The 16,228-nt window shown below is 37.3% G+C and overlaps 1 protein-coding gene across 22 annotated transcripts in view; it reads left to right on the forward strand.

Moving 5' to 3' along the window:
* Positions 1-16,228, forward strand: part of LOC127834079 (IWS1-like protein) — an 86,998-nt gene that overhangs the window by 42,348 nt on the left and 28,422 nt on the right. For 11 of the 22 annotated variants that reach the window (XR_008027788.1, XR_008027791.1, XR_008027792.1 and 8 more), the window contains 8 exons: positions 2,707-2,789; positions 3,479-3,530; positions 4,623-4,700; positions 6,994-7,111; positions 7,674-7,782; positions 10,514-10,576; positions 11,492-11,621; positions 12,991-15,496. The exons of 2 other annotated variants lie outside the window; for them this stretch is intronic. Coding sequence is in view for 7 of the 20 variants with exons in the window: in XM_052359661.1 (XP_052215621.1) it covers positions 2,707-2,789; positions 3,479-3,530; positions 4,623-4,700; positions 6,994-7,111; positions 7,674-7,782; positions 10,514-10,576; positions 11,492-11,621 (633 nt within the window). In the remaining 13 variants the exon portion in view is untranslated. Of the gene's footprint in view, positions 1-2,706; positions 2,790-3,478; positions 3,531-4,622; positions 4,701-6,993; positions 7,112-7,673; positions 7,783-10,513; positions 10,577-11,491; positions 11,622-12,990; positions 15,638-16,228 lie in introns of all 22 variants that reach the window. 9 more of the 22 variants (XR_008027789.1, XR_008027790.1, XM_052359661.1 and 6 more) reach the window with 9 other exon arrangements.

The raw sequence follows: 16,228 nt of genomic DNA on the forward strand, positions 1-16,228 counted from the left end.
AACCTTGGAACAGTCCTCACAGTAAAATTCAGCCTCTGTGTTTCTGTCATTTCCCTTACAAGTGTAACAAGAAAAGTCAAATGATTTAAACATTTTGTATGTAAGACATTCATATATATTTCAGATGTTCTTTATAGAACATTGTATTTTAAGTAACATGTCTTCTTACTTCATCCTGAAGTGATTCACGATTTGCAAATAAAATTAAAAGGGTTAATAACAAATTAGATTACTGGATATTAACTACTACTGATCTAATATGAAAAATTGTGTCTTGTTCTGTGAAAACTGGGCATAATGCATGTGCGTAAAGTGTTGTTCCAGATTAGCCTGTGCAGTCCGCTAATCTGGGACGACACTTTACGCACATGCATTATGCCCAGTTTTAACAGAACAAGACACAATTACACTATCTCCATGTGACCTGATTTATCCCTTAATAACTGTTATAATGAAGAAGGTAAGATAAAACCTATCTGATATCAGTTATCATGTCAACCATAGTGATGACTGTTCAACATGAACAAGTGGAGTACATTTGGTATGTTCTGCTTGACAGCTGACCTCAATAAGAGGAATCTGGACATGATGTATGTTGTACATGCACTGGTGGGTACTAAGCCCTTGTCTCAGTCCCAACAGCATTTGAAAGAAATATATTTGGATTTAAAGTAGTAAATCCATTGATTTCTGTACAGTATGCACATGTTGCATATTTTCCTTTGTGTTTATATTAGGAATGATAATAGTATGTGTTTCTCATTTCTGTACAAAATCAGTCTGATATCTGTTTGCAGCGCTCTCCTTATGTGAAAAAAATGTAACTTTATGAGTAATGGTTTGATGTGGCTGTCTGATTAGTGCAGTGGTTGGTACTGGCGCTTCTCAGGGAGGTGACCCGGGTTCAATCGTCATTTCTGGAAGCATTTGAATTTGTTGGCTGGTGGTCATCATACTAGACAGGTGTGGTTTCTTCCGGTAACTCTGGCTTTACCCCACGACAAAAGACCCCCCCCCCCCCCCAAAAAAAAAATAATAAAAATAAATAAATAAAATCTTTTAGTAACAAACACAAAAAGTGTTAATAAAAAAAAATCCCTAATTTTTGTGAAATTACTAAGTCAATTAGGTAGGAGGGCTGGGGCAGAATGTAGGTTCAGACATAGTGCAGCCAAAGGCACAGAAAGACCTGATAAACTACCAGTACCCAATTTAAATGATAAATAATTTTTTTAGTCATGAACATTTGGAATGACTAAAAATAAATTGTAGTCGATTGCATGTTCTAACTTTCAACTTCAATGTGTGCATGTCTATTATTATTTTGAAGCATCTATGACTTAAAATGTGTTGTGTTCATTGCTACATGTTTTAATATTGTTAAGCATCTATGACTGAAAATGTGTACCTATTTCTGGAGGAAACTTCCTAAATGTTTAGTAATAACAATAAACTCCAGTGTGTGAAGATTATTGAAACCCATCTGTGTCTATGAAACCATGTATTGGCTACTTCAGAAGCACCTGTCCACACATTTTGGTTGCAATGCTTAATGCGTGTGCTTTAAATTTTTGCTTTGATGGTATTTTTTCTTTAACAGAAGTCTCTTCTTGGCTAGAATCCAGTTAACTTGGAAAGTTTTTTCTCTGATAAGCAAACTGGTGCAGAATGCTCAGGCCAATCTGGGATGTCTCTGATAAGCAAACTGGTGCAGAATGCTCAGGCCAATCTGGGATGTCTCTGATAAGCAAACTGGTGCAGAATGCTCAGGCCAATCTGGGATGTCTCTGATAAGCAAACTGGTGCAGAATGCTCAGGTCAATCTGGGATGTCTCTGATAAGCAAACTGGTGCAGAATACTCAGGCTAATCTGGGATGTCTCTGATAAGTAAACTGGTGCAGAATGCTCAGGCCAATCTGGGATGTCTCTGATAAGTAAACTGGTGCAGAATACTCAGGCTAATCTGGGATGTCTCTGATAAGCAAACTGGTGCAGAATGCTCAGGTCAATCTGGGATGTCTCTGATAAGCAAACTGGTGCAGAATACTCAGGCTAATCTGGGATGTCTCTGATAAGCAAACTGGTGCAGAATGCTCAGGTCAATCTGGGATGTCTCTGATAAGTAAACTGGTGCAGAATACTCAGGCTAATCTGGGATGTCTCTGATAAGCAAACTGGTGCAGAATGCTCAGGCCAATCTGGGATGTCTCTGATAAGCAAACTGGTGCAGAATGCTCAGGCCAATCTGGGATGTCTCTGATAAGCAAACTGGTGCAGAATGCTCAGGTCAATCTGGGATGTCTTTGATAAGCAAACTTGTGCAGAATGCTCAGGCCAATCTGGGATGTCTCTGATAAGCAAACTGGTGCAGAATGCTCAGGCTAATCTGGGATGTCTCTGATAAGTAAACTGGTGCAGAAGCCTCAGGCCAATCTGGGATGTCTCTGATAAGCAAACTGGTGCAGAATGCTCAGGCTAATCTGGGATGTCTCTGATAAGCAAACTGGTGCAGAATGCTCAGGCCAATCTGGGATGTCTCTGATAAGCAAACTGGTGCAGAATGCTCAGGCCAATCTGGGATGACATTTTTGGCTTATGCATTAAGCACAGATTTACCAGACCACGGCTCATTTAATAATGATGAACTCCTGTGTGTCCAGTGCTTTGATTTTTTCCACTGTATATACATGTGCTTGCCACTTCAGGAGGACCGAGGTTTGAACATGGAGAAGAAGCCAGCCATCCGTAAACTCCAGTACCTGCCTATTGTCCTGTCACAGCTGAAAAAGTAGGGCTCATACAATGGCATTGTACTACTATTGTAAATCACCATTGCAGTACAATATGTTTTAGCCTCGCTCTAGGTAAAGGGGGTTAAATGCATGTGGGTGATGTGTCATCCAAGATTAGCCTGTGCAGTATGTACAGGGTAATCAGGAACAACACTTAAGCCTAAATTGGATTTTTTAGTTAGAAGAGACTTACTTTAAAGAGAAAATACCATAAAACAGAAAGTGTTGTCCCTGATATAGCCTGTTAGGGCGGCGCTGGCCAGTATAGGATGACACTATGCTTGTGCATTAAGCCCTGTTTTCTCAGAATGAGGCACTTTTCAATAATTAAGTGTGTGTTATATTGCTGATTATCCTGAAGGCAAAGAACACAAATAGAAAGTAAATTACCATGTTAACATTGCAAAGGAAGTCCTGCTCTGAGTGCCGAGTTGTGAACTTATATAGGTCTCACATTAACCCTTTGCATGCTGGGAAATTTGTCGTCTGCTAAAATGTCATCTGCTGAATTTCTTAAATTAGCATTTTCTTTGATTTTTTTCAAAGAATACTATAAGAATAGCAAATAGTTTGTATCCTGACATGTTCTGTGGCGTCTCATCTGGATCCAAACTGTTTGCAAAGGCCTTCAAAATCGGTTCCAGCACTGACAGAGTTAATTGCACAAGTATGTGTCATATTCCAGGGCCGATCTGCACAGCGCTTTCCTGGACTGCGGTGTGCTCAATGCAATGACAGTAAGTGATGTGTTATACATATTGCGTCTGTTTTGGAATAACTAACTATGATACTTTTTGGGTTGTTGACTTCTATTGCTTTACCATGACAGATTGTGTATCTTAATTTTTGCATGTTTCAGTCTTAAAATGAAGATATGTTGTAGATGTTTTACTGGCAATTATTTATATTAAAAAAGTAACGTGTTTGTACCATCCGTACAACTACACTAGTGACTGACTTGCATTATAACAACAAAATATTTTGCATTGAATTTTTATCTGACCATTGTACATTTCAATCATTCATATGCATAATTTCCTTTGCAGCCAAATGTTTACCTCCCAACAAGATTACAGGTGTTTTTGTCCATCCCTACATCTGTACATCTGTATGAATGTTCCAAAACTTGGAACAGTTGAATGACCTTAAATATTGAAGTGATTGTAAAAAAATGAATTTTGGCAGAGTAATTGCCTTTGTTCCACAATTTTGAGTTTTCAACAGCTATATGTGGCAGAATTTGCTAAAATTTCTGAGCTGAAAGACCCTAATGTGTTAACCCTTTCGCCCATAAGAAGCAAAGTGAAAATGGCTTTTGCAACCAGCATTAAACCTGAACAGCCTGCGCTTAACTCGCAGTCTGTTCAGGTTCAGATTTTGTTAAGTTATGGCCCTTTGTCTTTTTGTTCACTGAAGACTGTGTACGGGTAGTTGATTTGCCTGTGTCCTATCTTGGGTGCACTAGTGGGTGTGAAACATTTTTATGCCCCCGGATCAAATGATCGGCGGTATATTGTTTTCGGCCTGTCTGTCTGTCATTGTATGTGTCTGTCTGTCTGTCTGTCATGGTGTGTGTCTGTCCCAAAACTTTAATCTTGGTCATAACTTTTGCAATATTGATGATAGAAAATTGATATTTGGCATGCATGTGTATCTCATGGAGCTGCACATTTTGAGTGGTGAACGGTCAAGGTCATCCTTCAAGGTCAAAGGTCAAATATTTGGCTTCAAAGCGGCACATTATGTTTCACAAACACAGCTCTTGTTTATATTTCATAGTACTATTAAGTATGTTCTATGTTATCTTGTTAAATTTCGACTGGTTTCAGGAATGGATTGCCCCTCTGCCAGACAAAAGCCTGCCCAATCTGCAGATTCGCTCTTCCTTCCTGAAAATACTGCAAGAGGTGAGTGCTGTACTAGATGTATACTTTTTTCCGCCCTTTCTTACAAGTTAAAATGACTATATGCAATCAGCATAAAACCAGAACAGCCTGCAAGTAACTCGCAGTCTGTTCAGGTTCTATGCTGTTTGTTGCTCATAAGTCTATAAGAGATGGAACTGAGACCTTTGAAACTTGAATCCAGTGAGAAAGGTCTTGTATTTACTTTGATTTTCTATGGGACTAGAGAAATGGCATACTGCGTATCTGAGTGCCAAATAGTCAATAAAATCATTCTGACAAAAGAATCAAAACAGAGTTGTCTAATTAGTCATAATCTAGTGTTTTCATTGACTGTTCCACGGCAGTGATTCTAGTTTTAATCATCTTTGATGTTTTAATTGGTGTTCTGGTATAAAAGAAGTGGATAAAAACAATAATTACTTTCCTGATTAGTTTTTTTTCCTTCTTTAGCAAGGGCCTTATAAAGGCCCCTTCCCCCAAGAAAAAAGGCCCCTTTCTCCCTCTAAGAGATTTTAATGACCCCGGATTGATAGATCGGGGGTATATTGATTTTGGCCTGTCTGTCTGTCATTCTGTCATTCTGTCTCAAAACTTTAACCTTACAGTAAAGTTTTGCAATAACTTTTGAAATATTAAACATAGCAACTTGATATTTGGCATGCATATGTATTTCATGGAGCTGCACATTTTGAGTGGTAAAAGGTCAAGGTCATCCTTCAAGGTAAAAGGTAAAAAATTTTAAACTTTAATATATTAAAGTTTTGCAATAACTTTTGAAATATTGAGCATAGCAACTTGATATTTGGCATGCAGGTGTTTCTCATGGAACTGCACATTTTGAGTGCTGAAAGGTCAAGGTCATCCTTCAAGGTCAAAAATTTACAACTTTAATATAGTAAAGTTTTGCAATAACTTTTGAAATATTGAACATAGCAACTTGATATTTGGCATGCATGTGTATCTCATGGAGCTGCACATTTTGAGTGGTGAAAGGTAAAGGTCATCCTTCAAGGTCAAAGGTCAAAAATTTAAAATTTTAATATATTTAAGTTTTGCAATAACTTTGAAATATTGAACATAGCAACTTGATATTTAGCATGCATATGTATCTCATGGAGCTGCACATTTTGAGTGGTGAAAGGTCAAGGTCATCCTTAAAGGTCAATGGTCAACAAGTAAAAACTTTAATAAAGTAAAGTTTTGCAATAAATTTTGAAATATTGAACATAGCAACTTGATATTTGGCATGCATGTGTATCTCATGGAGCGGCACATTTTGAGTGGTGAAAGGTCAAGGTCAAGGTCATCCTTCAAGGTCAAAGGTCAAAAAACTAAAACTTTAATATAGTAAAGTTTTGCAATAACTTTTGAAATATTGAACATAGCAACTTGATAAGGTCAAAGGTAAAAAAAAAACACGGTGCATTAGGGGGCATTGTGTTTCTGACAAACACATCTCTTGTTTAATTATTCAATTTTCCCCAAATTTCAAGCATACTTCGGGTAATTTCTTCCCCTTTTTCAGTTTTGTTGATAATGTTTTTCCTCAAATCAAGAAAAAAGCCCTGCTGATATAGTTTCAGGAGTTTCAATGTTTGCTATAACAAATCTGTTTAGTTTGAAATATAATACTTATTATTTTCTCAGTACACACAAATTTGCATACACACACAACTGAACACATTTTGTAAACAAAAGCACATGAATACTTAGTAATTATGCCCCTGGATCGAAAGATCGGGGGTATATATTTTTTTGGCCTGTCTGTCATTGTATGTGTGTGTGTGTCCCAAAACTTTAACCAAAACTTAAACCTTGGTCATAACTTTTGCAATATCCAAGATAGCAACTTCATATTTGGCATGCATGTTTATCTCATGGAGCTGCACATTTTGAGTGGTGAAAGGTCATGGTCAAGGTCATCCTTCAAGGTCAAAGGTCAAAAAAACAAATTAAAAAACTTTAACCAAAACTTTAACCTTCTTCATAACTTTTGCAAAATTGAACATAGCCACTTGATATTTGGCATGCATGTGTATCTCATGGAGCTGCAAATTTTGAGTGGTGAAATGTCAAGGTTACCTGTCAAGGTCAAAGGTCAAAAAAATAATTCAAAGCGGCGCATTAGGGGGCATTGTATTTCTGACAAACACATCTCTTGTTGTGTTTGATTAACAAAGAGCAGTAGGTTTGCGTCTTTAAAATTTCGATCAACAAAAATAAATGTTTCACAAAATATTTGGGTAATGAGTTGAAACTGTTCGAGGCAATAACCTGGATGTTTGTATTGCAGTTCCCCAGCATTAACCCGGGAGCTCTCAAGGCCAGTGGCATTGGCAAGGCAGTCATGTATCTGTACAAACACCCCAAGGAGATCAGGGAGAACAGAGAGAAAGCCGGAAAGCTTATCAGTAAGTTGTTGACACTGTATTGAGTCATGTATCTGTACAAACATCCAAAGTAGATCATGGGAAGCTTATCAGTAAGTTGTTGATACTGTTAGTATGTATCTGTACAAACACCCCAAGTAGATCAGAGAAAAAGCTGGCAAACTTATCAGTAAGTTGTTGACCCTTTTTTAGGAAAAATTGCTGGCCTTACTAAAATCCTAGATGTTTTAATATCCTGATTCATTTTTTACTTTAATTAGTTGTTAAATGGCATGTTTTTTGACAAAGCTGTTTTTGTTTTATGAGCTTGTCAGTGTGTCAATTCTAGACAATTAGCCAATACGTATGAGCCTTGCTCTAGGAAAATGAGGTTAAATGCATGTGCGTACAGTGTCGTCCCTAAACTGGATTTTTGCTAAGAATATACTTACTACTTTTAAACATAAAATACAATAAAAGGGAAGAGTCACGCCCATGATTAGCCTGTGGGGACTGCACAGACTAATCTGGTATGATACTTTACGCACAAGCATTAAGCCCCATTTTCCTCAGCAAGGCTTTCTCACATGGTGACCCATTTCAGACGAGTGGTCTCGGCCCCTGTTCAATCTCACGTCCAACTACAAGATGTTGTCCAAGGAAGAACGCGAGCAGAGAGATTACGATCAGCTGCCAAAGAAACGCAGAACTAGGTTTGACTATATTTTTAACCAGGTTTTCCGAAGGAAAAAACTGGTTATTAGATTGGCGAATGTCGGTGGGCTGGCAGGCGGGTGGAACAAGCTTGTCCGGGCCATAACTTTGTCGTTCATTGTGAGATTTTAAAATCGTAGGCACATTTTGTTCACCATCATTAGATGGTGTGTTGCGCGAAAGAATTACGTTGATATCTCCAAGGTCACACTTTTGAGTTCAAAGGTCAAAATTGGCCATAAATGAGCTTGTCTGGGCCATAACTATGTCATTCATTGTGAGATTTTAAAATCATTTGGCACATTTGTTCACCATTATTGACGGCATGTTGCGCGAAAGAATTACCTCGATATCTCCAAGGTCAAGGTCGCCACGACTAAAAATAGATGTTGAAACATCTATTACTATGAAAAATCAGTAACAATGCACATTCTGAGTTGTCTCTCTTTATCAGATATGCCCCCTAGATCGAATGATCGGGGTATATTGTTTTTGGCCTGTCCGTCTGTCATTCTGTCCCAAAACTTTAACCTTTGTTAGAGTTTTGCGATAACTTTTGCAATATTGAAGATAGCAACTTTTGATATTTTGCATGCATGTGTATCTCATGAAGCTGCACATTTTGAGTGGTGAAAGGTCAAGGTCATCCTTCAAGGTCAAATGTAAAAAAAATACAATCCAAGGGAAGTAATAAGCTTTTAAAGGGAGATAATTTCTAAACCTGCCAAATGATATGTTGAAATTTTATTTCAAAGCAGCGCAATAGGGGGCATTGTGTTTCTGAAAAACACATGTCTTGTTTCAAATGTTTCAAATTGAAATCAAGGTCGCCACGAGTAAAAATAGATTGAATTTGGCACAAGGGGGGTAATGATGCACATTTTGAATTGTCTCCCTTTATCAGACTTTTTATACCCCCTTCGAAGAAGAGGGGGTATATTGCTTTGCTCATGTCGGTCTGTCGGTCGGTCTGTCCGTCCACCAGGTGGTTGTCAGACGATAACTCGAGAACCCTTGGGCCTAGGATCATGAAACTTCATAGGTACATTGATCATGACTCGCAGATGACCCCTATCGATTTTGAGGTCACTAGGTCAAAGGTCAAGGTCACGGTGACCCGAAATAGTAAAATGGTTTTTGAATGATAACTCAAGAAAACATACGCCTAGGATAATGAAACTGCATGGGTAGATTGATCACGACTTGCAGATTACCCCTATTGATTTTGAGGTCACTAAGTCAAAGGTCAAGGTCACGGTGATCCGAAATAGTAAAATGGTTTCCGGATGATAACTCAAGAACGCATACGCCTAGGATCATGAAACTTCATGGGTAGATTGATCATGACTCGCAGATGACCCCTATTGATTTTGAGGTCACTAGGTCAAAGGTCAAGGTCACGGTGACCCGAAATAGTAAAATGGTTTTCGGATGATAACTCAGGAACGTTTACGCCTAGGATCATGAAACTTCATAGGTAGATTGATCATGACTTGCAGATGACCCCTATTGATTTTGAGGTCACAAGGTCAAAGGTCAAGGTCACGGTCACCCGAAATAGTAAAATGATTTTCGGATGATAACTCAAGAACGCTTTTGCCTAGGATCATGACTCTTCATAGGTACATTAATCGTGACCCGCAGATGACCCCTATTGATTTTCAGGTCACAAGGTCAAAGGTCAAGGTCACAGTGACAAAAATCGTATACACACAATGGCTGCCACTACAACGGAAAGCCCGTATGGGGGGCATGCATGTTTTACAAACAGCCCTTATTTTACTCAAATTGAAAACCTGGGTTTGTTACAATTTTGTCCCTTGTTTTTATTTTATTGCATTGACTTTAAATTCCAGTTCTTTAATTATTTTGATCTTTTATTTTTCATGCAGCCATTGTCTCACTAAAAAACTTGTCAAAACAGAATCAGTTGAGAGCTCACAGGCATGTTATAGGTTCGAAAAATGAGTGGATTATAATAAGGACCTTTAAAGAGGCTGTCACAGATTTTTGTAACAAACCTATGTGTCTGTAAGTCAAAAGTGGGTCTGTGCAAAACTTACTGTTGCAGCTATAACGTTGTCATGTATTTATAGATTTTTGAATATCTTTACACAAATGTCATCTATCATAGGAAGTGTGGCATGAAACACCGTTTCCCTAACTATAAGATCAAGGTCACAATTAGTTGTCAAACTAAAGATTTACCATAAAATAGGTTTTCTCAAAGTAAGGGGAGTTTTGAGACAAAAATGGAATGTGGTCCAATCTGTGCCCAATTGACACATGCCTTGTTTGATATTTCATTACATGCATTTTTTTGCAGTCTTCAATAGCTGTGGAGAAACAAAATTTAATAACAATGATAATGTACCAAAAATGACATATTAACAAGCAGTTTTGGCTTTATAAACAATATTATACAGCCCATTCAATTGTATTACGAATAGGTGAACATTTTTCTTTACCCCTTTCCCACTCAGAAGCAAAGTGAAAATGCTTATATGCAAATAGCATAAAACCAGAACAGCCTGCCAGTATCTTGCAGTCTGTTCATGTTTTATGTTGTTTGCTGCTCCTGGGTATGCTAAGCTTGGAAATGAAGCCCTTAAAACTTGAAAACTTGAATCTAGAAAGAAAGGTCTTAAATTTAATTTGATTTTCTGATCAACTACAAACGTGTCAAAGTGATAACGGATTAATGTGTTTCCTTCTTCTGTTTATTTTCAGTTTGGATGAAGGAGGGCAGACACCAAGGAAGGATCTTGACAAGTCATTGAACGTGGAACAGAAGTAAGTGTCCAGTCATGTTGGAACTTAACATTGTTGATTGTAGCCTCATTCTAGGAAACAGGGCTTTACACATGCGCATAGAGTGATATCCCAGATCAGCCTGTGCACATGCACTTTCTGCCTAAACTGGATTTTTGTTTGGAAGACACTTCTTTCAAGCGAAAAATTCCATTAAAGTGGAAAGTGTCGTCCCTGTTAAGCTTGCATAGATTGCACAGACTGCATAGGCTAATCTGGGACAACACTTTACGCTCATGCATTAAGTCTACTTTTCCCAGCTCAGTTAACAAACCCTTAACATTCCACATGTTTGAGGTTATTTGAACACAAAGTGCTCATAAGAAGGTATTACGAGACTGTGATGCTCATCATGCATCAGTCCGTCTTTCCATGCATGTGTGAGCGTGTCCTGTGAACATTTTTTTCGAATTACATATCTTTAATAGCTCTGACTAATTTGACAGGGGAGTGATTCACCACCCCCTTTCAATTTCAAACTAATTTTACAATTAGTAATTTATTTAGCTTAATCTTTATACAAATGAAGAGCTAAGTTGTGCCCTGTAAGGGGGATGGGGCATTTTCTCAATCGGATGCAGTTCGTAAATCACACACCTGTTTGACCAAGTTTCTTAGTACTGTTCATTGGTCAGTGGGTTAACCTGACATTCTCAGGACTGTTCATTGGGCAGTGGGTTAACCTGACATTCTCAGGACTGTTCATTGGTCAGTGGGTTAATCTGACATTCTCAGGACTGTTGATTGGGCAGTGGGTTAACCTGACATTCTCAGGACTGTTCATTGGGCAGTGGGTTAACCTGACATTCTCAGGACTGTTTATTGGGCAGTGGGGTAACCTGACATTCTCAGGACTGTTCATTGGGACAGTGGTTAACTTGACATTGTGTGTTACAGAGCCCTGCGGCCGGGTGACCCAGGCTGGGTGTACAGAGCCCGAGTACCAATGCCCTCAAACAAGGACTACGTGATACGGCCCAAGTGGAAGACCGAAGAGGAGGGACAGGACGGGGAAGTGGCCAGAAAGGTAAGACAGACTTGTGTGTAAAGTGTCGTCCCAGAGTCTGCATATTCTATTTAGGGATGAACATTTCCGCCTACTCTAGATTTTGGCTAAGAAGAACCTTAATTTTAAGGTAGGCCATAATAGAAGGGTCAGAACGGTGATTAGGCCAGAAAGGTAAACCACTGAGTCATGGGTTGCACTTATAAAGAGAGGAATTCTGCAGCAAGCCCTGGGAAAACTGAGCTAAATGCATGCGCGTCGTACCAGAATAGCTTTTGCCATCAGCTCAAGCAGATCAGATGCAACACTTTCTGATTTATTTTTTGTGTAAAGTTAGTAATTTCTAAACGAAAATCTAGTTTGGATGGAAAGTGTCGTCCCTGATTAGCCTGTGCGGACTGCACAGTCTTATCTTAGGAAACAATTAATGCACATGCATTAAGCCCAGTTTTCCCACAACAACGCTCAATTTGTGTTTAAATTTGGAAATAAATCTTTAAAAAAAATACAATAGGATTTACAAGTACAAATTTAAAGTATGCTTATTCAATAATAGTGGTGATTTTGGAAAATAAATGACCATACAAATAATTGATGAAAAAATAGTGCATGTAAAAATGAATACCAATTGTTGATTGTAAGGGGAATATTAAATGACTGTGGTGTTCAGATATGTTGTACTGCATATGATGATCCTGTGATGTTGTATTTAACTAGCTATGCTTAACATCTGAACAACAAAGTCATGTGATATTCCATTTATTATTCACCTCCTTATAATAGAACAAGAAAATATTCATAAACATAAGGATTTTATTTTCTATTGTTTCATTTACACAAAATTAAATACAAAGCTTACATTTTGAAAAGACGGGCATGAATACATTGTATGATGTGACAGCCTATTTTGTGTATACCTAAAATACAATTGATTTGTCTCAATGTGGCTTTTACGGTCACAGATATACGATACTAGTATAAAACATAAATTGCCTTTTTCAGCCGTTAATACAGAAACATATTTCACATTGTAAAATGCTGAATTCATTTTTTCATTGTATTTTATAGTGGAAATACTCCATTATTTTAGTTAGAATATTTATTGATAATATTAATAAATATGAAAAATTGAGACTGAATGCATGTGTGGAAAATGTTGTCCCATAGGCTAATCAGGGACAACATTTTCTGCTTATATGAAATGTTTTGTTTAAGGAACAACAATCCAGTCTAGGCTAAAAATGTAATTCCTGAATTAGGCCGCTATTATTACATCAATCACAGAATAATTGTACTTGTACACTAGACTTTTTTCTAGAAACAAAAATGTATAGGATTTTGGCATACTGCAAAGAGAAATAAAAATGAAATATTATTATGTGTTTTTCAGACTATCAAGAAAGAGCCCACTAGATATGAGAAGCAAGTGAGGAAATTTGCAGAAAAGAAGAAAAATAAGAAGAGCATGCGTGCAGTGACTATTAGCATTGAAGGTCGCAACATGACCTTGTGATTGTGTACACGTGTCAGCAACATTGTGGTTGTACATAATACTTTAAACGGCGTACCTGCATAACATGCCAAGCATTTAAGATGCATGGGGCTACATTTAGACACTGGCATGTCCGTTTTATGTGAATAAAACATTGGTGATATTGCTGCTATGTAGAGAATTCTCAGAATTGACATGACGCCTTATCTATGATCGCTCCGCCCACTAGAATTGATCCACCAATCAGCGATCGATTAATCGGGCGCACTCGTTAGCAACGACCTGTCCGCCATTTTCTAGACAAGCTACATGTTAAGGTTCACTTTTATTCCAACCAGTTTCTTTTGTTTTCCTCTTAAAATAAACGATTAAAAATGGTTAAACGGTTTCAATGGGGATTATGTAACTCGGACAATCGATATCCTGAAAGATAAGTTGGTGACATTTAATTTATATCGTTTCCAAAGCCGAAAAGAGATCTTGAGAAGTGTAAGAGATGTATAAATACATGCGGTCGTCACCACGAACAACTGAACGTCAACACTGTCAAAGACAATTATAATATATTTTTATCGGATATACTAGCAGATTTAAATAGTTTATGTTATCGATCTGATTATCACATAATATTTCACTTTTTTAAAAATAGTTTTATCAGTTACTAGGTCAGAAGCGAGGTACATCTGCATTACTTAAAGAGAAATAAAACCCAGCATGAAGCCTAATTCATGCTGTGATTTATTACTCTGATAGTAATGCACTTAATTGACATCATACATGTTATTTGAAGGTGACATGTGATATATTATCTAATTAACGGTATCTACACATATGCACTCATGTGGTGTCACCAATAAACGCTTTTAATCCACACTAGGAGCTCGAATGCCTAGATCTCATTTTTTAAACGAGTTTCGTTTATTTTGTTCGGATTAAAAAACGGAAATGAAATATGGCGAAAACGGTGTAAAAAGGGTTAATGCAACTCTGAAATTTGGTATCCAGAAAGATAAGTTAGATAAATTAAATTTATACCATTTCCAACGCGGCAATGCGGTCTTGACAAGAGCGAGTGGAAGCGTCAAGAATTACCGAGATCCCCTTTATTGAACATTAATTTATTTCACAAACTTGAAATGTCATATAAGCAATAACTAAGCATTATTAAGTATGTATTATGTCACGTGTGCATGTAAAATAATTGAGAATTTTGGTACCCAATTCGTGTAACTTTACGAAATCCCCGTTAAAAATCGCGTTTCTGTGTGTGTCAGAAACAAGTGAAAACCATTTTGTTATTATTTTCATAAAGACGTATCGATAAATGCTATTGTAAAAGAGTTATTATTACTGATATTAGTTAACCAATAAATGCGGCAACTTCGGGGAAGTCGGTACCTGCGCGAGCGTCTGATATTGGTAGCCTTATTAATTTATAATAGCCTGACCGTATTCCATTTCGTACAACGCTAATTTTATATCAGACAATGTCCAAACTTACTGTGTTGTTTTTGCGCTTTAAATTGTAGTGATTGATAAATGTCCCATAAGCAATGTTTAATATGATTAATATCACTTTTATACGCAATAACATGTGGGATTGAGATACCCACCCGGCGTCAGAAAGCGCGTAAAACTTCACCGAATTCCCAGTTATAAAGCGCTATTTCGTGTCAAATACACGGGTAGGGGGGAATGTTTCGGTAATAATTTTGTTAATAACACTGGTAAATACCGGTGAAGTGTTAATTTATTGCAAATGCCACCATTACACATAATAACAGGTTCGATTTCGGTAAGCGCGCAAGCGTTTGAGAGCGTGTTTAATGTACCGATTTACCCGTTATAAATAGCTGATGTTCTCTTTAATCGTATATTTTTTGCATTTGCAGAATAACTAAATGCCATCAACCCCTTTACAAGTGTAATATGGTGTTTAACAAGTCCATAAAATCATCCGGAATATCGCGTTAATCTATATGCAGTCTATAGGCAAAAAAGCCATTTTGGTGTTAGCTTGTCTAGGTTTTCTTCCTGCTGAGCCACGTGATAAAGTGGGCGGAGCGATCACTGATAAGGCGTCATGTCAATTGCTTATTGAACCTTTTAGGTTATCTCTGAAGCTGTGAGTGTGTGAAATATGCTCTACTCAGCAAGCAAGTTGTCTGTCCTTTCATGTTTGAAAGAGAGTACTCTATCATGTAATGAAAGCTGAGGCTGCTGTCTGTTTAATACGCCTTGAACAAAAGTTGTAGCAGTTTAAGAATGTAAATGAGTGCATTGATTAAAAAAAATGAGCATACAAGCGCCTTTGTAGCCAAGGGTATTTTCACAAATTGGGCAACTTTTTATAAAGAACAACTTCTTGGGACTTTTCTCACAGAGAATGAATTTGTAAATGTAGGTGAATTTACTGATATTGGATAAATACATTTCTAAAGTGCTTTAATGCAAAATGATAGTGGTAGATTGAGATGCATTTACCAGTGTTTTTAATTTGAATATTTGCTAACAGTTGTAACATAGATCTATATATTTCTGAAAGGTTACATATTGGTTTAGTTAGTTTTGTGTAGATGTATATGAGCCGCTTTCTTGTATTTGCCTTAAGTGTCATCTAAGATTAGCAGGTGCAGTTTGCACAGGCTAATCAGGGACTACACTTTCCGTTTTAATGGAATTTGAAAAGGAAGTCTACTATAAATGAGAATAGCAGAAAGTTTTTGTACCAGATTAGCCTGTGAGGACTGCACATGCTAATCTGTGACGACACTTTACACACATGCATTAAGCCCAGTTTTACAGAACACGGCTCATATTTGCTCTGTGACCATTTGAGTTTGTTGTGTATAAGCTCTAGTTAAATATTAAAACGCCATTCATTTCATAGAGGAACACTTTAAAATCATAAATTTGGTAATAAGCAGTATAAACTGGATGTTGGATGATTTACTGATTTAAATTGCAAGTCATTGTTGCTGGTTTTATGCGTTCTTTGTCGTTTTGCTTTTATCTAAAGTCATATTAGGAATGTGTTTTCATGTTTGAAGCATAATAAAAAGGAGCTGGTACATAAAAAAATATCTCCAAATAATGATTTGTTGAATTGATTTTGAATCAGTTTTTTGGTTAAGAA

This window comes from Dreissena polymorpha, chromosome 6, assembly GCF_020536995.1.
Source record: "Dreissena polymorpha isolate Duluth1 chromosome 6, UMN_Dpol_1.0, whole genome shotgun sequence".
In the NCBI taxonomy this organism is placed as follows: domain Eukaryota; kingdom Metazoa; phylum Mollusca; class Bivalvia; order Myida; family Dreissenidae; genus Dreissena; species Dreissena polymorpha.